General features: G+C 41.0%; 1 protein-coding gene across 6 annotated transcripts in view; it reads right to left on the reverse strand.

Moving 5' to 3' along the window:
• Window positions 1-23,618, reverse strand: part of atp2b3b (ATPase plasma membrane Ca2+ transporting 3b) — an 87,066-nt gene that overhangs the window by 8,639 nt on the left and 54,809 nt on the right. For 3 of the 6 annotated variants that reach the window (XM_036144220.1, XM_036144282.1, XM_036144328.1), the window contains 3 exons: window positions 21,692-21,903; window positions 15,075-15,182; window positions 12,405-12,587 (listed from right to left, as the gene is read on the reverse strand). In XM_036144220.1, coding sequence (XP_036000113.1) covers window positions 12,405-12,587; window positions 15,075-15,182; window positions 21,692-21,903 — 503 coding nt within the window. Of the gene's footprint in view, window positions 1-9,474; window positions 9,635-12,404; window positions 12,588-15,074; window positions 15,183-21,691; window positions 21,904-23,618 lie in introns of all 6 variants that reach the window. The other 3 variants (XM_036144375.1, XM_036144416.1, XM_036144453.1) reach the window with 2 other exon arrangements.

Here is a 23,618-nt window from a genome sequence, read left to right on the forward strand (position 1 = left end):
CCTCACCTTCTTTCGTGTCGAAGGCAAACTGCAGTCGAAAATGAAGGGACAGGATTTATAGATCAGTTCTAAAGATCCAAAGGGATCACAACAACACGTATGTAGATGGGAACCTATAAATAGTCTACCTTTTATCAGTACCTGCATTAAAAGTTAGCATTTTGCCTCCCAACCAACTAATATCAACGAAACCATGCAGTCCACAAGGCTGAGGGTTTGAATGTTGTCTTAACTAATGGTAATATATATGAAAAATGATACAAGATAAATGAAATATTTTCCAGTTCTTGTTTTTTCCCTGGTGCTTATTTATAATGCTGTTCATTAAGGTTCTGCTCTGCTTTGCACCCGGTCCTGCTGATTACTTTAGTTATTTTGCTGATGCCCGTCCTTTCTCTATTGCACATCTGTCTATCCATGTACTTTTCCTCATCATTACATTGTCCGTCTGTATGTGGTTCCTCGTCAATTCCAAGCAAGGGGACGGCACTTCTAGTTTAGCAAAAAGCTACATGTTTGCTAAGTGATATTCAGCCAAGAGGTCCTTTTAAATGTGACATGCTAAGTTCACTGTGTATAAAGGTTTTTACCAAATCAAGATGCAAACAAAGAAATACAGCAGAGTCCACAGAAGACAACATCCAGGAAGACATTTCTGTATCAGATACTTTGTGACAGGTGATGGTTTAGTGCTGGATATACATAAAACCACACCAGAGCTGCATTGTTTTCAAACAAGGTTGGGCCTTGTCAAATTCTTTCAGGGTTTTCTATAAATTTAACAAATGTTTTAGAAGGTAAAATTCTGAAGGCTTAGCTTTAAATAGCTAAAAAAAAAATCATATGTGAAATGTTGAGTGCCTCCTTTAGTTATCCTTCCAGATTTGACTCCCACAAAGAGAAATCAAAGCAGAATGAATATTTGACTGATTGTTCCTTTTAGGAGCTGAAGATAACTTAATATTTACTATCTCAAAAGCCCGAACTATACAGGTTTGTCTGCTATTTCTCCATTACAAGTTACAGTAGTGCAAAGTGCATCACAGCATGGGATTAATTTCCACTGTTGATGACACTCAGCTATATTTATCCATAAATCCTGATGAATCCAATCAATTACTTCAACTACAGACATCTTGATGACATCAAAACCTGGATGACTTCAAAACCTGACTTTTATGCTTTTAAATTCTGACAAGACAGAAGTTGTCATATTTGGCCCGGAGTCCTTAAAAAGTTACCTTCATAATCAATCATCTAATCTGAATGGCATTAAACAGACCTCTGGTGATAAAGTAAAAAATCTTGGTGTTATTTTTGACCAGGACATGTCATTTAAATCCCATATTAAAAAAGCTTCCAGGGTTTCATTTTATCACCTCCGGAATATTGCAAAAATTATAAATATTTTGTCCAGGTGTGATGCTAAAGAACTAGTCCATGCATTTGTTACTTCAAGGCTGGAGTATTGTAATTCTTTACTATTAGGAGGTCCACTAAATGCAGCTTAAAGCCTTTAGCTGATCCAAAAGGCTGCAGCAAGAGAGCGATCAATGTGTGCCTTTGTGTCTCTGCTGTTGTCTCTAACCCCCAGTCAGTCGAGGCAGATGACCGTTCACACTGGTTCTGGTTCTGCTGGAGGTTTTCCTCCCTGATAAAGGGGAGTTTTCCTCTCCACTGTCACTTCATGCATGCTCAGTATGAGGGATTGCTGCAAAACCATCAACAATGCAGACGACTGTCCCTGTGGCTTTACTCTCTTTCAGGAGGAGTCAACGCTGTTTGTCAAGACTTGATGCAACCTGCTGGGATTCCTTAGAGAGGAAACCTTTTGACCAATTTGTATGATTTGATTGAATTTGACTTTAATCGCCTTGAGATAACGTGTTATGAATTAGCACTATGTAAATAAAATTTAATTTAATCACTCTCTCCTACCCACTCCATATGATGTCTGCATATTCCCGTTCATATCCACAACGAATCTAAAATAGTTTCAAGGTTGTAAAAAATATAATGTCCTACCATAACAAAGGAAGCAACAAGGGTGACAGGATATAAGCTTGGCATTTATAGTTACTTTAGTTGTACGCAATAATTTTGATCTGTTTTAACTCTAATGCAAAGAGCATCAAAAACAGCTGATATTTTGGGTCTCTTATAGACTAAGACAGATAACTCATATGTTATAAACAGGTAGCACTAGCAGAATATTAATTCTTTTGAATATAAAAAGGATTCACATTTAATTGTAACTGGCTCTATGAGTCCTACTGCAACCATTTTACAACAGTTAGCACATATCCAGAGACAGAAACCCTGAGCTAACTTACTAGGATGATTAACAACCACAGACACCATTTTAGTCTTAGTTAAGTCACCTTGCAAAAAAAAAAAAACCCACGGGCAACTTGAAATAAAGGGCGTGTGGTATGAAGTAACAACCAACACAAATTCCAACAGTAATAATGCAGTTATTACTATGCTCCATTCCTAAAGGCTTTAAAATAACAATACAACAAGAAAAGTTCATTTTGAAGTTTTGCAGATGACTTTCAGCTTGATCAGCCTTGACGGTGACCGGAAGTTTGGAAACTCCAAACGTGGGATCTTTTTCTGTTCAGTGAGTGCAGCATACCATTGACCTAAGTGGTCACTCTCAAAACAACACTTTTCACAGGGTCTCTGTACATTCTCAGACATCCATGATATGATTATCCTAAATGCTTAGGTAGAACGCAAGAGGATATTTTGTCTTGTTTCTTAAAATTGTTTGACTTATAAGAAAACTTGTTTGACTTATAAGAAAACTTTTTAGTTCTTAGCAAAGGTTAGATGTAACATATTTTTAGGTTTTAGTCAAGGCAATCACACTAATAGCTTTTCTGGATTAATCTTATTTTTTACATTATTAATTTTATTTCTATTTCCTGTAATTAGCTAATAGTTTAATGTTTATTAAATCTGTATACCTGCTTGGAAAACAGCTGGAAATTCAATTTCCCTCATGGAGCCATCTGAAAGGGATCTATACAGTGAAGTGTAACTCTAAGCATCATTAAAGTTGACAGTGGGCGACAGTGGCACAGGAGTTGGAACTCGGTTCGTTCTCCTGGTACAATGACCATCTCAGTCGTTGGGTCCTTGGGCAAGACACTTCACCCGAATTGCCTGGTTGTGGTGGTCAGAGATCCCGGTAGCGCCGAAGTATGGCAGCCTCGCCTCTGTCAGTCTGCCCCAGGGCAGCTGTGGCTACTGGCATAGCTCACCACCGTCTGGGTGTTAATGTGTGTGAATATAGTGCTTTGGGGTCGTCGGACGAGTTAAAAAGCTAAACACTGCTGCACTGTATGTGTAAGATGAAACATCTTCCCTGTAGCAGGGTACCAGGACAGTGCTGAGCTACTAGTGAACAACTTCATGAATGGATTTCCAGAACCTTCCACCTTAAAACCACACTCAGCAAACTGGCAAAGGAGGGGCTCCAGGTTGCTGAAAGGTGGTGATTGCTAACAGAATTAACACAGTGAAGCTGGCAGAGGGGTTGTCTGTGTCGACAGAGCCGGAGGGGAGAGGGGGATGGGGTCGCACAGAATCCAACCAACAGGTTCTGATCCCCTCATCTGACCGGGGAAGTTACCGTCCTGGAAGTTCTGGATAAGAACCAAACAGAATTCTCTCTGCTCTGCTGGAGCTCAACCTGTCCAGCTTGCCTCCTCTTTCCACTGCAAACGTTGCCACGGTGACAGCACCTGCCTCTAACAACGTCCAGGGTCCGATAGAAAGCAGCAGCTCAAACACATCATCTTCATCATCGTTGCTTCCTTGTATGATTCAGCTCCCTCATGAACCAGCAACCGAGACGTAGAAACTGAGCTATGCTGAGATCTGCCGGCGAGTGTCGTCCAATGAGGCTGCGCCGCTGACTGACCACGCCCCCTCAGTGGAGCACCAGCTGTCCGAACAGCCTCTGCTGCCGCCGTGCCGTATCGACATAAAACCGTCTGATGTGTAGCTGGCTGCATATTTATTAGACGTAGAATCTGCACCAAATATACCTTAAAGAACCAAATAAACAACTTTTACAACTTTTTTTGGCAGTCAGCTGATCTGTTAATGATTTTGTAATTCTTTAGGTTGCTTTCCAGTCTTGTTGTTCAGCTCAGTGTTGTGACAGCTAGGGGATATATTAGTTTTATTGGGGGTCTTCTGATTGGAGGTTGGTTCTCTGCACAGGAAGTTCTGCCACGATTCTGCTGTTCATGCTGGGTTTTTAAGTCTACTGCTGTGGACCCACGTCAGCCAGAACCTCCCATGTTCAGTAGCCCAACAATGAATAACCAGAACTGTAAAGCTTTACTTTATGTTTCCCTTTGAAGGTACTGAATTTGAGTTTCTTATGTTTGCTGTTTTATTTACTTTTAAACAAAGTATTTAATTTGTGTTTAACTGGATTATCTTAGTTTTGAAGCTTTATTCCTGTCTTGACTTTATTTAACATGCTGTGCTTTATACATGTTTAAGTTCTGTCCTCAGAGGCCGCTGAGCGTCCAACAAACACTGGTCAACTTGAAATGTTTTATTTGATTGAAAAGAGACAGATGTTCTGATTCCGATGTGAAGTTTTGATTTACATCTGGTCCCACTGTGGTATTGTCATTGTGTACAGATCTACTAAACAAATATAAATAAAGGCAGTGGCTTAAATAATAATAATAATAATAAAAAAAAAAAACTTGAGCCACCTATTCTGTTTCGTGTTTATTTTTTATGTTCAGCGTAGATGGCTTCCTTAACTCCTCTCTCAAACCACCTGTGTTCCTGGTCCAAACTGTCTACATTGCCATCTTCAAAAAGCTGTCCCTTGTCCCTGAAGTCTAACTGCTTAGTTCTGACCCAATGAGCTGGCTTTAATGTGCTTGTGCTTAAGTGTTTTATCCTTAGAGTGAACCAGACTATGTCTGAGACTGTTGTGTTATGAAAATCTCCCTTTTAGTTTCTTTGATACTCCAGTCACAAATGGATTGACAATTTTCTTCCATCTCTTATTTTCTATTTCACTGGACCAAATCAAGTGTTTTCTTGAAATCCTGAACGCCAAACATAAGCCCGGTTTGGGTAACCACAGGATGGAAGGGCTGTCTTGATGTTCTTGTGTTCCTTGTTCTTTTACATTCTTTGTGGACCTGTTTGACCTGATACAGCACAGTTATGATGACTGAATGTTTCTGTTCCAGCGGGCAGTGAGGTTCAAAATGTAGGTACTGGTCCGTGGATTTTCTGTAGGATTACGTGTGGAGGCTTCTGGCTCTCTCAATGTACATGATTTGTCCAGTATAGCTATGCATTCAAACAGCTCCTCTGGAACCAGGTTCTGGTTCCAAAGTTTGCAGGCAACATCTGTCAAGTTCTGTATGTGATACTACCAGCTGGGCTAAAATAGCAGCAAGGGGTTTAGTTGTGCTGTACATAATAAAGTTTACAGTGCTGATGACTGGTCTCAGTACTGTTCCATCTTTGTATCTATGTGAGACCAAATATGCATCCAGTGGCCTCACCAGGGTATAATCTGTTTTAGCAAACTTGATAAATCACTTTGTGTTCTTTGTAGACCAACAATCACCTTTTGTAGGTGACTGAGTCCCACTTCAGTGCTTGAAAGGTAGCAGAATTATTCAATAATTCCTTGACTTTTCTGTGACATTCAGATGTGTTAAAGACCAATGTCCATCTCCCTTTGATTGCTGGTCATTAGTTGCTCTTTATTCCCAAAAAAATATCCCCACATCATAACACCAATCCCAGCCTGTACACTGAATGTCTGCGCCAAATTCTGGACCAACCATCTAAATGTAGCATCTGAAAAGTAGAGACACCCGACAACATCTTTCTACGTTGTTACTGTCCAGACACAGTGAGCCTGTTTGAATTGCAGTCTTCCTATTTTTAGCTGGTAGGAATGGCACCTGGTAGGGTTTTTACTGCTTTAGCACATCTACTTTAAGGTTTCGCTTTCAGAGATTCTGTGTTCCTTATGCCGGGTTCACATGGCAAGATAATTAGCCTGATTTAGGCTAGTCTGGTAGTAAGGACGTGTAGCCAATCAGTGAGCTAGGTGAGGGAAACACAGAGGGAAAAAAAACACAACTCACTTTCATATTATAATGTAGAGTCCATGTTCAAGCTGTCTCCTCTCATTTAACCAACGTTTTGTCTTTTTGTAATTCTTTTTTTGCTCTGTTAAAATCAGTCCACAAACTATGGCCATTGTTCTTCCTTGTCGGCCATGTTTATGTACTCTGAACTCACGTTTGATCTCAAGAGGTTTTGTGAGATTTCCTGTTTGACATCTAAATGGTCCTGACGGAAATCCGTTTGTGTGTTGGCCTTGTAGTTTGACTGGACACCACGTACTGTACGAGCAAACCTGTTTATCTGAGATTTTTCTATCGTCATGTGTGGGCTCTCTCAGGTTTTGAAAACTGGCCGACAACTTTCAAACCTTGCCATGTGAACCGGGCATCAGTTGTAATGTTATGAAGAATTCTGCTAATTCTCCTCTGACCTTTGATATCAACAAAGTATTTCCTTCCACAAAACTCTGGCTCTCTACTACCAGTAGATCACCAGTTTCTGAGATACTCAGAGCAGCCAGTCTGGTTCCAACAACCAAGTTCAGAGTCACTTATATTGAACAACCCCCCCCCCCCCCCCCCCCCCCCCCACCCATTCTGGTGCCCGCTTTGAAATATAGCAAATCATCTCCACCACGTCAAGCTGCCTAAATGCCTGGAGTTGCTGTCATGTGATATGCTGATTTGCTATTTGTCTTAGCAATCAGTTGAAAGAGTGTCTTGTATAAAGTGGTTAGTTTGCACATTATTTAAATTGGAATTTTGAATGACTGTAAGATCAAAAATCTAGTGAAAACCCTTTTAAGTAAAACCAAATACTTTCATACAAAAATTTTATTTCTATGAGTCTCAGCAGAACCTCTGTTGCCAATGTTATTCAAAGCAACACTCGATGAATAGTTTTAGCTTTAAACTTAAGGCTCAAGGCGCTGTAAGCGTGTTTGCATGTTGACTTGAGCCATAGTCCAAATCAGAAAGCTCTCAGAGCTGCTGGCATGGCTGCAGACTCTACATTCAGTTAATAGTTTCTGGCCAGCAACTGCCAATGAATAAAACAACAGGGTTGCACAAACAGCACAATGCCTTTTACCAGCAAGATTTTTTTTGTTCTGCTCTTTAAAGGGATTTGTTCATATTAAAAAGATTATCACAGTTTCTCCTGAAAGTATCATTTAAAAATAACCAAGTCTGATATACAAATCTAAGTCTCCATCTACCCTTCTCTTCTGAGAGTTCAAACCAACAAGAATGATGGTGCTTTTTATTTGCCCACAGGCTGCTTGGCAACATGATTCAGAGAAGCAAACCTGCGTCACATAAAACACAAAGTTAGTGCTTGCTCTTTCACATTCCCTCCTTGTTTGTTTGTCTGAATTAGGATCTAAACCACAGGACGGTGGCTGCAAACCGTGTTATAGTCCAGACCTGAATATAGCAAGCCTTTTAAATTACTGTGAAAGAATTAAAAAAGCAAGCAATGAGCTGGCAGAGGCAGAACCTGAAGCTAAGCTCCATACTTGACTGATTGAACATCCCTACTTCAGCTTTTATTGTATTTTTTTCAACTGTCACACTTTTTGCAGATCTGAAATTTTTTTGCATGACATAATATTGTTAAGAGGTGAAGTGAAGGATGTTTAATCCAAACATGAAGCCCAGGTGTGTCCTAGTGACTGTGCAGGATGACAACTATTGCCCTGGCCTTTCTATTTCTACCACTACAGGTGATGGAGGGAGGGGGGCAGAAGGTCGGCGTGGGGTGGAATGAGGCGGGGATGTGACGGAGAAGAGCAAGGAAGGTAAGGATAAGCAACTGAGAAGGCAAATGAAGACAACCAAATGAGGAGACAGTACACATGCATGCACACATTTATTCACAGGCATACAAGCACTAACGTAACTACACAAGTCAAACTGCGGCTTGCCGATATGTCTGCAGATGCACATTCATCTTAGCACGCTTTCAAACAGACGCACGCAGAACTGACATTCAAACAAATTAAGAGAAAAATGAGGAGGGGGTAGCTATTTTAATAAGAACATGGGAGGATGACAAAAAGGATGAGGTGAGATCCAAAAAATTGGGGAAAAAAGGATGGAAAAAAGAAAAAAAACAACTAAATAAATCTTATTAGTACGCTACACAAGAGCCTGCATTTAGATCCATTAAAATCTAAATAGCTCTAGAACAGAACAGCTCTACGTATGATGAACAATTAGAAGACATTTCAAGGAGTGTTTCCGTACACAGGGAACCTGTATTGTTTCATAAATAAAGAATAAAGAGGAGAGAGAGCTGTGATGGTGAGAAAGAGAGCGAGTGTGAAAAAAAAACAGGCTGGGACAGAGAGAAAGAAGTCTTTCTGGAGACGCCGAGGGGGGGGGGGGCAAACTTGTGACATCAGAGCTGCAAATACTGTTACATGATTAACCAGTTGACAACATTGCAGCACCAAACATAAGAGAGCAGCAGAGGTAGGAGAAAAGAAGCAAGAGTGAAAGAGGAGAAGAGAAGTGCGCCTTAAGTTTACTCTTAGAAACAGCAGTGAGTTATGGGCTTTTATACTCGAAGGTTTACAGTTTAAGAGAAGCCATATGGAAGCCATTAGGTGATGAGTATGAATTCAATGGCAGTGAGATATAATGTACCATTATTAAAAATGTCATCACATGATTGTTACAGCAATAGTATATTGTCTTATTTTTTGAGTAAAGAAATGGCATCACTTGTTAGAGATGTTAAGGGCAAAACCAAAAGAACTACGCTTGACCTCATATGCAAACATAAGAATAGGTGGTGCAGGAGGAGCTGCCGTTCACTCCCTGAACTTTAGGACATCGGTGACATCAAATGAATCCTCTTCTTTTTTTTTATCAGTTCCAATCTGCCTTTCAAGATTACCGGTTGTGTCGGAAGACCTCGTACAGAGAGAGAGAGCAGCCCGCCGCCTCCTGCACGAACCAACACTCAACAACAAAACAGACTCTGGCCTGAGACCGCCATTGGGATTGGACCGGTCCAGATCAGACCAGAACCACACAGCCGGTCAGGACTGGGTGCTGTTCCAACAGGAGAATAAGAAGGAAAAAAAACAAAAAAACAGAGGAGACATTGCACACACACGAGCAGCGGGCGAGCCGGAGGGGACACAACCATAGAGAGTAAAAATACCGCAGTCCACGTGCCGTGCAGCAGTGTTTACATGTGTCCGTGGATGGATGTTTGCAAGTGTGTGTGTGTGTGTGTGTTCTTGTGTGTGTGTGCGCGCATTTGTGCGTGTATGTGTGTGTAGTGTGTGTGTGTGTGGGAGATGTGTGTGCATGCTTTCGGTGAACTCACTCCCAGGGGCTGGGCTGGTATTGGCTGTTGCGGTGGAGAGAGCTACGTGAGAGGGGGTAGAGATAGTGTTTACGTCGTGGAGCTGACTGAGCACGGAGGAGCGCCGTCTCACTGCTCCCTGAAACGAACCGCTTCGCTTGAATGTGCTCACTACCTCCATCTGCAGGACAGAGACAAAACAGCAGCATCACTCAGAGAGGGCAGGAGGCTCCGGCCTGGGGAGTATTCGTGGCTAGGGACCCGTTGAAAGGTTTTCTGGGGCCCTGATGAAATTATAGAAAGCCTTGTTTCCCTTTCCTTTTCCTTTGCACCAAATTGACTGAAATATTGCAGACCACTCCACTGTCCAGAAGTCTCAAATCACCTTTTGCTTTTCCTTCCAAGCAGCTGCATTTTCTTCTAATCTTTGAAAGTGGTCTTGGTCAATAGTTCTCCATTCTTTCTGAAAGCTTTTGAAAGTTTCTTTCTTTGAAATATTGTGACTTTTTTTTTTAGTCCTGTCCCTCACCATTTTTAAATGCGACTTCTTTTGTTTGTCAAGTCACCTAACCTTGGCATATGGATCATTCAGGAAAAAAAGAGGCTCCTAAACTCCAAGGGCTCATAGTTGATGTGTTTACACGTTTGGAGCAACTTAGCAAAGAATCCATTTAAGCAGCCTGTCGCAAAGACAAGTTATCTCAATTTCTGTAGTTAAATCTATTTTTTAAAATTCCAGAGATAATATTTTGACCGACAGAAAAAAGGATTTTAGCTCCACCAAGGTGATCTGGAAAGAGCTGTTAGCAGAAACACTGGTGTACTGAAGAGCATCAACTGAAGGATGGACCTGACAGGTCTTGTGCCAGGTCTTACACGATTTTATCCTGTTTATGAACGACTGGGCTTTAATATTGAAGTGGGATAACTAGTTCGCTGCCTGATGTCTGAGAAAAATTATCCATAGCTTAATAAAATCTTTTTCACTGCAAATCCTTGAATACTTGCTGTAGAAAACTCAATAATCAAAGCAGAGAAAAACGCACAGCGTAACAAACCAAAATGACTGGCTGAATTTGATGCGCAAAGAGCTGTTATTCTGCCAGATGCACATGACAGGAAAAACCAAGGAGGACCCCCTGGATATATTTGTTTATACAATGATGCAAGACATTTTGTATGCAAAAGAATCCCCTTCCTCTAGTTTGGTAAACATAATTTGCCTCATATTACAAAGACATCTTTGAAAAATGTACCAATAGACCTACCCATAATTTCAAAAGAACCATTAAAGGGGTCTAGTCACGTATTTTGACCATAAAAAGAAAACACAAAAGACACATATTGATCTTCAAACAAAACAATATGCGGCAAACATTTGTCCTGGTGTGGTCAAAGACCAACCTGATCCGCAGGGTTAAGGTTACTTACTATTTCTTTTCACACCTCTGCTGGATGTTGCTGACTCGCTCGGCTCCATCGCAGATATAAATACATAAATGCCTCATTGGGCGTTGAACTGAAAGTCGATTTCGCTACCATATTGGAGCGATTCGGAGAAGATGCCTCATTCATGTGCTAGGTGTAATTGTGCCGACTGATTCACAGTACAAACCAGATGTACAAACCTAATGTGTAAGAATGAACATATACTTATGATTACTTATGACATTATAAAGTCATTATAATGACACATATATTTCTGTGGGTTCCATTGCTTCTTATTGTTTACTCATTGTGTGACTTGCGCAATATTGTACTTCTGGTCATGTGTTCTTGTTATTGTAAATATACACCAAAGCGCTTCATTTACAAATAAATAAAGCAAAAACAAAGCATAAAGCACAGAAATAAATTAATAATAAAATTAGCCAACAGGGTGTGATAATTTAATCGGAAAATCTTTATATCCAACCAGAGTAAGCTGCGGGTGTAGAAATTTGCAGTCATTGTACGTGACTAGGCCCCTTTAAAAGTACTTTAAAAGAGTACGAGAAAATCTGGCTGCTTAAGCGGAAAATATCAAAAACTTAGCAGTGCTTTAAAACTGTCTATTTGTGTACTTTTGCGTTCTGACCTTTTGAAAACCGACCATATATGAGGCAGGCGCTAAAGCAGAGAGTCTGGCCCGGTCTTCTGAGAGGAGCTCATGTCCATGCAGGTAAATGTTCATTTTCATATGAGACTGAGATAGTCACAAGAAACTCAAGCAAATTGTATTCTAAGCATTAGCCTCCACATATACAGAAGACCGCACGTACACACACACACACACACACACACACACACACACTCACACACGCACGCACACGCGCACACACACACACACACACATACACATTTATATATAGTTATAAGAAACCACACCATTTATCCCCCTCATGGTGACCATGTGCTTCTAAGGTACCAATCCCAAGATAGAGAAAGCCATTTTGAGAGGATTTGGGTAGAACAGAAATGTCAGCTGTGTCAGAGAGAAAATAAATCATTATGTTTGGCACAAATCAGAAAAACAGCAGAGACTGGATGATATAGCCTGACTTTTGAAGAGTAAGAACAAATCAGATAAAGACCTTAAACTGTGTTAAACCTTAAGATTTGTTAAAAAGTGTCAATAATTCAAAGGAGTTCTTTTTCTCTTTACAAAAGTCTGTTCCGTTAGCATGAGAAGACCATGACACTGGCAGTTTATCTGGGTAGCGCTACATTTCATGAACAATGTTGCTGCATGATTTGCATTAATATATTAAGCACCTTAACAAAAGTAGTGCAAACATTAGGCATACTAAAATGCTCTGGCACATTCCACATTTTTCTGTAATTCACCTCAAACAAACTGCACATGTGTCATGACCGAGTGAAAGTTCAGGTTGAAATGTGTCTGTGTCCGTATGTGCTCCTGTGAGAAAGTAATGGTTACAGTTTAAACTGGAGGTCCTGTCAAATGGTACCTGAGTCTGGATACGGTTGAGGCCTCTGAACCAGAGAATCTGTCCGCGACGCAGCTCCCGCTCTGCGCAGTCAATCTCCTCCTCATCCTCAGCCAGTTCCTCCCCTTCCTCCTCCCCAGGCTCCAGGCCAAGTCCCGCCTCTTTCAGACATGGCAGCCGCTCTGTTGGTACCGTGGCAATCACCTGGGAGCCACATTTGTTGGTATTACGACAATCAGTTTAGTTATTTTCAAGACAAATTCAGGCAATTTCAGATAAAGCCCCATTTAATTTATGCTTACACAGGATAGGTATATAACGATGTACTCTGTTCTAGTTCTGGTCCGCTTCTCTTACTGGCCTCACTGTTTGCAGGCTTTTGCCAACATAAAATACCAAATGCTGTGCTCTGTTTTAGGAACTCTGGGAACTCTCAGATGATTAGTTTAGAAACCAGGAAGTAAACAACAGCTACACACTGCACCAAAGTAATTCTGGACCGTACTTACCTCCTTTCTAGGTTTGAAAGGAGAGAAACATAAGCTTTACATCTCCAAATCTGACACACCAACTACAAAGCCATTACACCTTATTTAAATACATAAACCAACAAATATATTTGGCAGTGACACAAATGTCAACATTCTTATATGTACCTAGGTATACTATTAAACAAAAAAAAAAACACATTAAGTTTCAGGGGGTTTATAAACACATCAAATCTATGCAATTAATTTATGTTTACAGAGGTAATCCTGCTTGTTCATTACTTCTGTAACTCTCTCTGATGTGCTGGATTTCTACTTCTGCACTGTAATCCTGACTGAGGGTGACTAATTCTTGTCTTCTTAGTGTTTGGAGTTGATCAGGGAAAGAAGGCTTCACCTCCCAAACAAATGACAATGAGTTACTAATACTCTGCATGTTAAACTGTGCAGCGATTATATTCTCAACTGATCTTATTAAAGAAATGCTGCCATCTATAACCTGTCCCAAAATTCCATAATACCAGGAAAGTATTCAGCATGAAATACTGGACTGCTGGGTCAGACTGGATTCTTCTTTACTTTTTAAATTGTCCACAGTTATTACTGGGCCATCAAAGTGTGACATTTCTATTCTTTTTGTCTTTTTTCTCATCATGTCATGCGCATAATGTCATCTCCAGTGTTCTAGTTCTAGCCAGAATAATATGAATCTTCACAGAGTTAATCCTAAAACCTCAGGTTGTTCCGAACTGAAGGCCAGAGTTTCTCTGTGTCATGCACACAGACTCTTTCTAATAACTGAGAAATATAGATTGAATAATTTATGCTTTAGATATGGCTTTAATAATTTATTGTGATCGTGCCATATATAAAGCGAATATGTTGTTCCATGCAACAAATTTAAATCTATTTCTGCAGTGATTTAGAATCTAACATTTAAAATATTGATAAGCTAAAGCTGAGGAAACAACTTTATCAGCAGTCTACTAATAAATGGTTTCCTCAGGATTTCAAAGTGTTGCTGGAGTCTTTTCCTCCCCAGATCTTTTGGCCTCTCCATGCACCTTGGAAGTAGATTAACTTATGGCTGAAACTCTTGGATTTACATCACTGTAACTGCACATGTTCTAACTTGTGCGGCTAGGGTGCTCCACATCACATCAGGGAATGAGAGTCACAGAGGTCTAAATGTAAATGAGCTTCATCAGAATGCAGAAAGAAACAGCTGACTGCTAAGAAGGATTTAGCTTTAGTTACAGAGAAAGTGAGTGATCCTGGATTCCTTGTGAATGAGGCCAGCCTTGAATCTTTAAAAGAACCTGACATCCTTCTATGGTAAACAGTGGGAATAAAGTGTACATTTATGTTGGAGCTTAATTCATTATTTAGCTCAGAATGTGCAAAGGTCCACAACCATTCTCTTCAGAGCTGGTGGTACAGATTTTTTTTTTTTAAAGCTAGTTAACATTTTGCTTTCATCTCAAATATTTAATGTTAGTCCATGCTTGTTTGTGTATAGGAGAGCAGGGTGGGGGTGTTAAGTGATTTGTTAATGTTCACAATAGGCTGCATGTTCACAGCCTGCAGTGAACATTGTGAACCAAACACTCTTTAGAGACAAAATGTAAGAGCTTTCAGAGTGTGTAAAATGAGGGAAACCTCAGTAAATTGACGGGTCTAATTTATGCTATTAAATAAAGTGTGCCTGTCCACATATAACTAAGAAAGCTAAGATGTCCTTTTTGTTTTCTTTTATTTCCTTCGGACGTGGTTTATGGTTTGCAAATAGTAAAATAATGTTTCAGTTTGACCCACTCCGTTCATGGCGATCCTTAATATGAATGTCATCGCTCTCTAGTTTAACTTTTCCCTGGACTTCCTCAGAGAAAACCTTGTTTCTCCTCGGCCAGCCAGTAAACGGCAGTCACATTCCTGCCCTGTTCAGCTCCGGCCATACTAACTGCTGAAGAGGGCAGAAAAAAGCCAACCGATCGGAAAGCTCGCAATGTGGGCGGAAACGAGTGGAGCCAGGCCAAATGGAGCATGTGGAAAAGGGGCATAAGACTCCTTGCAAGAATATTTTAAGCTTAGTTAGGAGGTTTCTGATGGAAGAGAAGCTTTATGAATATTTCTCTTGGTCTCATCTGACAGAACTCGGGGCTGCTGCCTGTGGTACGACACGGCAGGCTGAAAAGCTTCTTACCTGCCCCCAGAGAAGCTCTCCAACTCCCACAAATAGACACCAGAGCCACTGCTCGACGTTGAGAGGGGCACAGCTGAAGGGCTTCCCTCCCCACTGCACGATCACAATCTGCAGCAGAAACACAAGCAAGGAGAATGTCATCACTGTCACACATGTAAACACGATGACCTGAGGTAAACCAGCGCGGCCGCACGCTGGAGTCATTACTGTAATGATTATAAAAGAGAAAATACATCCTCGTTTTTTTAATCCCTGTAAGCCCCTGGCTTTATTGTTCAAGTGTGTGACCATGTACTGCTGTTCTCTGAGCTGTGTGCAGTACTTTAAAGAGAGGAACAGTGTTATGATTAAATATTTCTCTCTGTTCCAGCCAGTCTCAGGTCAAAATCCTGCTTAGAACATATGGTTAAAGCTATGTGTGAGCATATAGTGAATAAGAACTGGTCTATTAGAAGATTTTCACTATATAATAACCTTTAATAAGAATACCACAGTTTTATGGTAATTACACAAACATGTATAGCAAAAACTTGCAAAAAAAACAATATGATTTATTTAAGTTAGAACAGAAAAACAGCAATTATTCCAAGTGCATTTAAAATAATATAAAAATATATATATATATATATATACAAAGTTCCAAATGTGTTTTTCATAACATTTATTTACTGTTATTTTAATTTTGCTACCAGGGTTACAACCATTTGTCATGTGAAAAATGACAAATGCATTCATTTTAAAACACAGCAATCACACTGAGTTTATGGCAGAGACTTATAACAGAAGCTGGGTTTCAAATATGAAACACATGGAAGAAAAGAAAGATAGGGGGGAGGGAAATGGGACTTGGGGAAAAAAAGAAAGGACACAAGGAAAGAAAAGAAGGAATGGCTCTCAGAATGAAAGATAAAGAGGTAGGAAGGACTCAATTCAATCCGCTGGCTTTTCTTGGAGAGCGTCTGAACCAATTTGAACAATAAAATCAACTTCACTGCATTGTTTGATCACTAAAATCGGGTAATAATTCTGCAATAATCATCTAAGATTAATCCCCCTTTATTGATTACATTTTCTGGGTCACACTTGTGCTGTGATCTCATCTTACCCTTACATTAAATGGCCACTATGGGTCAGCTCCATGGTTGCCTTCTGATCATCCTTCAGCTGAACTCAAGGCATAAAGAACCCTCGCAGATCATAGACTGAAAGAATCATCTGAAAGGGACTAGTGTGCTAAACCAGGATATCCACAATGAGTCTTCAAATGCTTCTTAAAAGACTAAACAGAACCAAGACTGTGTAAAGATAGAGGCGACCCATTCTACAACCTGGGGGCCCCCAATCTAAAAGATTTCTCTCCCCTTGTCTGAAGACCTGTCTGTGGAACTAGGAGCCTTTGAAGCTGTATGTAGTTCTAAAAGGTCAGAGACATACTGCAGGCTGCAGCTTGATGGTACGGTGGACTACAATTTTATACTTTTTAATATTTTTAACTGTGTAAAGAGGCTAAAACAGAAGCAATGTGCTGTTCATTTGATGTTCTGCTGCAGCGTTTTGTACTGACTGGAAACGGGCATGGTCTTCTTTTTCAAACACATAAAAAGATGTGAATGCTATGTGGGAATGTGTGTACAGCGTCCCTTTTTTTTTATTTTTGTTTTTTTTTGTCTGTGTGTGGCGAGTGGGGCACAAGGGAGGGATGGTGTGAATGAGTGTTTTTTTTTTTTTTTTCTCCCAGGTTCGGGTCCGGTCCGCTCCCTCTCCCAAGATCATCTCAAGTCTCCGATAGGTGCGGAGCCCATCCCCCCACGTCCTGCCCTCCTCCGCTGCGTTGGCGGGCGCCTTGGCCCTCTGGCGCGTTGACGGTCCTCGGGTTTGGGGCGGGTTCCCGGGTGGGCGCCGGCCCATTCCCGGCGGTGGCTTCGCGGGGCCTGGCCCCCCGGGGGGCGGCCGGGGCCCCTGCCGTGGGGGCGGGGCGCCCCTGGGGCCTCTGGCCCCCAGGGCCCATGGCCAGGACCATTTCAGCGCGGCCTGCTGCCGGCGGAGCCCATGGGCTCGTCCCCGCGGCTCTTGGGGGCGTCGGTATTGCAGTGGCTGGGGGATTTCCTCGGGGTCGTCTCTCCTCTTTCCTCAGGGGGGGGTTGTAGATTTCCTGTGAAGGCCCCTCTCGGGCGCACTGCTTTGGGGGCCCCTTTGGGAGTCCGGGGTTACGGGTCCCCTGACTCCTGCCTCTGTGCTCGGGGAAGGTGGGTCTTCGGTTCTCCACAATCACTATCGAACTATTTCCTTCTGGATAAATTTTCACCTAAACTAGTGCACTCTCACAAACTCCCACAGGTGCTGGGTCCCAGGTATTAAATGTTCACTTATATATAGAAAGGCTATAATTTATTTATTTACTTTCTTTTACTTTCTTTTTTAGGTATCACATTACACATGTCAGCTTAAATAATAATACATATGATTTAGCAATGATATCAAGGTGTTACATGATTGTATCTGTTGCTTTATGTCTGTTGGTTGTGCTGTTCTTTTTGTGTCTCTTTCCAGGTGAGGGAGCAGACAGAGGACGTTTTATCATTCTCTTCCTTTTATCTCCTCTTTCTTTCACCTCTTCTTTCTCTTTTTTTTCTCTTCTTGTTTTTCTTTTACTCTCCTACTTTCCCATTGTAGTGTCCATATAATTTGAAATTCTCCCTGCAGGAATTACAATAAAGCTATTTGCATGCACAAATCAAGCGGAGCATTATGGCGAAAGCTGTTTGCTCCACTTGTGAAAGTAAAATCTGTCGAGCTCTATTTGGCATTAAGATATCAATTTTTATTGCCACATTGCTAGACAGGACACTGGGATAAAAAAAACAAAAAAAACAAACAAACACATAAAAAGCCTTTTAAATTAATAAAGACAAAATGAAACAAGTATCATCTCTGACTCAGCTTTTGACACTAGATTTTAAAAGTTTGTAAATGTTCCTTAGATTTAGAAAGCAGCTTCTGATTAATTCTTAAAAATGATTCTCCAACGAGATGGTAGACTCAAGGATAACACCAAGGTTTTCAGGAGCCCCTTTCCAGGCAGGATTTAAAGCCCCAGACTTTGGTTTCCCACAGTCCAGCCAATGGCAGCAAGAAGACAGCGGTCAAACAGACAAATGCAGGGAAGTTGTATCCATAACCTGTCACTGTCATGCTGCCTCTCATCTGGACTTCAGAGAAATAGGAGGACAAGGAGGGGCTGATGGCGTTACATCTCCTTAGCCCCTTTTACACAGACCTAACCCTACTTCTCACCACCAGGCTCCCCTCTGTTCTACTCCTGTCGGTATAAATAAATAAAAATAAAGCACAGCTTCTTTCTGCCTGTGCAATGCTGGGTCCGCAGTGGTGTGGGGGGTGGGACAGAAGTGGAGGGGAGACGAGACTGATCTTTAGAGCTTTATGAGTATATTTTTCCTCAGCCATGGTTGGAACGACAGGACAGTATTTAAATACAGTGTCGCAGACTTTTGATCACAGCAAAATAATTTTTAGGGTTAAAGGCTAAACGGGCTGAGAAGGTCTCCTCTTTCCCTGCCATGGAAAGAGAGCCTGCTCCACACACACACACACACACAAAACATAGAAAACACAGAAAACATCCAGCCATGATTGTCACATTTTATATCTGTTACATGCAGATTCAACATGAACTTAGTAAACGCTTTATAGTGACTTTTCAGTTGTGACTAACAGATCCAGTCTGTGGGAGATCACAGGCGGTCTGGCCGCCAACAGGCAGCAGCAGCAGCGGGGCTGGTCTCCCTGGTGAGACTGCAGGCTGTCAGCAGGTCTCTGCCGTCCCGACATGTCCGAGCAGAACTAAAACTGGCTCATAATCCTGATGATCTGACTGCACAGATGAAGTTTGGAGGTGTACTGACTACAATTATCTTAAAAACAACTGTTTGTGATAAATTAAGATTATAAAGTCGATAGATGTACCTACTGGTAGGCTAAGGAGTCTAGCTGGCCTTCCCATAAAAAACCTTTCCCATTTACTGCACTACAAACTGGAATGATAGCAGCAAATTATCAGTGTCATAATTAAAATAATTTAAGAAACAACCAATAAAACAGAAACTGCAAAGAAAACCATAAACAGTTTAAAGTAGAAGCTTTTTCTCCACATACCCTGAGATCTGTTTACAAGAATACATGCCTGTGCAAAGACATGCGTACAAAACATTTAAACAGCACAGCTACAGTGACATGGCCTGAATGCCAGATATCACAGATCCATTTTTTACGGCACTAGTGGTTCTTTTATCAAAAGGAGGCTGACAGTAAAGGGGCCTGAGAAAGAAAGGGAAGATATGCGGCAAAAAAACGCAGAGCGGAGACAAACCTGGGTCAGCCGGGTCGGGATTAAGGCCTCTGTACATGGGCTGTGTGCTACCCCTGTGCCACTACCACATCAATTGGTTCATTTTTACAAGATTTACAGTATTTTCTAGGTAAGGAAACAGACAAATGCGTATTCCTTTTAAATCATTGCACAACTAAAACTTTTAAAAACCTAAACAGGGTGCTGGAAATCAATAAATATAGCACAAAATCCTGGTTTTGTGTGAAATCCAGCTACCCTGAAATAATAATTGGGTGTAGTGTCTAGTAATTCTTGAAGCTCCTAACAAGTTTTTATTTTTTCATGAGCACCTCTCTCAAATTTCTTTCCCAACGTGCTGACCACCGTCACTCAGTCACAACGGAAGTACACAGCCAAAAACTAGCTCTTCACGTTCTGATTGGTCAGCCCGTGGATCATAAATCAGTGAGCCCACATATCACATCAATGGTTACAAAACTACTGGATTTTTTTCAACTCATCATGTGACCTCAGAACAGTAGGCCCTCAACTCTTTGTACCATATCTTTGACCTCTTGATTCTAGAAACACAACATAATCGTTCTTTTTATTCGGATCACAAACATTAGAGGTGCTACTGTATTACATTGGTTTTAGCAAGCATGTTCAATACTTATTCCGTGTGACATTCCACACTATTACACACGATTTAGTGCTTTTCCCCTCTGTTCCCAATTTTCCTTTTAGACTCCATTCTATCTGTCTCCACTTCTTCATCCTGTAGTTCTTAGAGGTTGGCGCCTTGGGTGGCCAATCAGATTTTAAGGGGTCCATTCCCCCAAGCCCCCTCCCCGGCCACTCTAGCTCCGCCCCTGTTTGTGAATGCACAAATAACACCACAAGAATTCAACTTGCAGCAAGGATAATGTTTATCCCCTGTACATACAGTATTTTCTGGACTATCAGTCACAGTTTTTTTCATAGTTTGGCTGATCCTGCAACGTATAGTGAGGTGCGGAGTATGTAACGATTTAAAATGGTAATTCATACTGACCAACATGAACCAAAGAGTAAACATTACCACCTATAGCCACAAGAGGGCTCTCTAGGCTTGTGAAAACTTGCTGTTCCTGTACCCCTTAAAAAATAATGGAAGCATCAGCTTTTAGACAACAAAGACTGAACACATGTTTGTATGTTGTTTTGCTATTTCGGTATCAGTCACGCAGCGGAGCGTTGCGTGGTGCAGCTCGAAAGTGGAGCCCAAATCATGACAGAACCCTGTTATCATGCTGTCTGTGAAGCTAATATTAGCGATCATTAGCTTAGTGGTCCAGGCAGTTTGCAACTTTGCTGATGCCCGTTCAAGAGCTTTACTGACCTTTTTATGTTGCTCTCAAACTTCTGTGTCATACTGCTAGCTTAGCACGTAGCACGGTGATGCTCACGGTCTAATTTCAGCGTAATTTTGACAACTTTCAGTGTAACGGCTGTTACGCTGAGTGATTTATAGTCCAAAAAACACGGTAGACATTGGCTGAGGTATTGCTATTATGAACTGTACGTGCTCTTTTTTATCATATTGACTTGAAAACCGCCTTGGAGTTTTTTCTGCTTAGCTGTTCCTCTCCTAGTTGAAGCCACTAAAGAAGTTACAACTGCCATTAACATTTTACTTTTTTAACAAAGAAAGTACTCCTAGATCAGTGCTTCTGCGTTCTTTTCAGTGCTCTGCGTTCTCTGCTCTGTCTTCTCTAACCCCCAGTCCATCATGGCAGATGGTCAGTTCACACTGAGCCTGGTTCTGGTTCTGCTGGAGGTTTCTTTCTTTTAAAAGGGAGTTTTCCTTTCCACTGTAATTACATGCATGCTTGGTATGAGGGATTGCTGCAAAGTCAATGACACCAAGTGTCCACTGTGGCTACATGCTCACTCAGCAGGAGTCAGTGCGGCAAGTCAGTGACTCGATGCAATCTGCTGGATTTCCTTAGAAAGGAAAACCTTTTGACCAATATCAACAATAAACTGAACTTGATTGCATTGTTTGATAATTAGGATCAAATTGGAACATTCGTACTTGAGTTGGAACCACTTCTTCTTGGATTTAATTAACTTTTTGCCTTGAGATGACATTTATTGTGAATGGTGCTTCACAATAAACAGAAAATAAATTAAATAGAATTTCAAATTAAAGCAAAAACACTACTAAGGACAAAGTATTACAATACATTTATGAACCATTGAATGTGCATGAAAGGGTTAATCTGACCTGCACTGCGAAGGTCCCCAAGACAATGGAGCAGAAGATGGGATTGGCGAAGATGCCGTCAAAGACATTTCTCTCTCCATGGATCTTCCGAGCGTTGATCTCGTTGAAAAGCTGCATGAGGACGAAGGTGTTGAAGATGATTGTGTAGTGCTCAGAGGGAGGGGAGTGGAGCGGTGCATTGCGACCACTGTCGATGTTGAACATGCGCTCGCCTGGTGGGTAAACAGCAGATGAAAGAGAGGTAATAAGAGGAAAGACATTCTGATGCACTTTTTAGAAAATGTGTTTAGCGTTCCGTGTGACAGTTTAGCATCTCAACACTAGTTTAGCTTGCCAAGCTAAGTATAGTAAGGCCCATCTCTAGAGCTCTGTGTAGCTATACACTTCTGATCCAGGGCCTTGATCGACCCCTTGTTTGAACTCCATGGTGTCAGATTTCTTTAATCTTTTGAAGTGGTCTTTGGTTTTTAGCTCTGGACTTTAGCTGCTTTTTCCTTCTTTTCCAGTCCAAAGCTCAACCATTTTCTGATAAATGCTTTTTTGGATATGGGAGTTAAATGCTTGCTAAGTCATTTAACTATCACCTGTGAATCATTCAGCCATAAAAACAGTCCTAAACTAAACAAATGAACCAGTTTTCACTCACACACAATAGGTAGACGACTCTCCATGTGGCTCTACGGTTCCCCAGGAGTGAATGCTGCTTGTCGGGACTTTGATGCAATCAACTGGTTTCCTTATATAGGACATTTTTTGACCAATCTGTATAATCTGACCCAATCTGTATAATATGATTGAACTTGATTTTGTAAAGTGCCTTGAGATGACATATTTCATGATTTGGCGCTATATAAATAAAATTGAATTGAATTGAAGGTAAGTATGCAAATGACCAGTTTTAAATTGGATCTTTAAGTACTTTTTTACTAGCAGCCTGTCACAAAAACACAATTTGCTCCCTTTTCTTTACCTGATTTTGTGAATTTTTTTTTGAAAAAGACAGTTTAACAGAAATAAGATTTTAGATAACAGCTGTTAGCTAAAACGTGGCATATAATTGGTGATCGACTGCACAATCTTTTATCATGCAAGTCCTGTGTCCATATTTGTTCTGTTTCTTAAAAACATGGTTTACAGATACTGATCAAGTGGTGCAAAACCATTTTTACACTCAATGCTAGGAAATGTATTCAGCTAACAGCTCACCTTTGTAGTGCAAAAAAAAATACTAACCTTTGTTTGTGGAACCATTTTATTTATGGCAGATATATAGATGGAAGAGACAAAGAAGAGAAGGAAAGAAATTAGTTTTTGGCAACAGGCTGCTAGATACACAGCACCTGAACGTAGTTCAGTGGTCAGGGGGACAAACTGGGTTACAATGTTTTTAAAAAGCACCTTAATTCTAAGATGGCTTTAGAAAGCCCGGACAACTATTTTTGGAGGCCACTTTAAAAGATCTGACAACATTCTGGCTCCTACAAAGAGTACTCCAACAAAGAGTAGCTTCTCTGCAGTCTTCTGCACTAATAAAGCACATAACTTCGTATTTCTGCTGATTTTCTAGTTGTCCTTGAACATTCTCTCGCCCTTGAAGTGCTATGTACAGAAAAAGTCCTTTATGCTAACTTGAAGAGAACTATAATAAAAACAGCCATGTTGCCCGTAGCTGTTCGTTTGAGCATTCTCAAACAAGTATGAGCAGGCCAATTACCAACAGCAGACATCCGGTGAGTCAGACAACTGCTAAGGCTGACTGTGTATTTGTGTGCGTCTCCACTAGGCCAGAATTATTTTCTGTTGCTTTTTTATTCAAAGCAAAGTGACATTTTCAGTTGCACAAACAATGTCCATGTTTGAACTTGTAAGCATGTCCTTTCGTGGACTAACTTTAGTGTGAGACTCAGGCAGCTGGGGAATTGAAAGC

Source organism: Fundulus heteroclitus, chromosome 1 (genome assembly GCF_011125445.2).
Source record: "Fundulus heteroclitus isolate FHET01 chromosome 1, MU-UCD_Fhet_4.1, whole genome shotgun sequence".
Lineage (NCBI taxonomy): Eukaryota > Metazoa > Chordata > Actinopteri > Cyprinodontiformes > Fundulidae > Fundulus > Fundulus heteroclitus.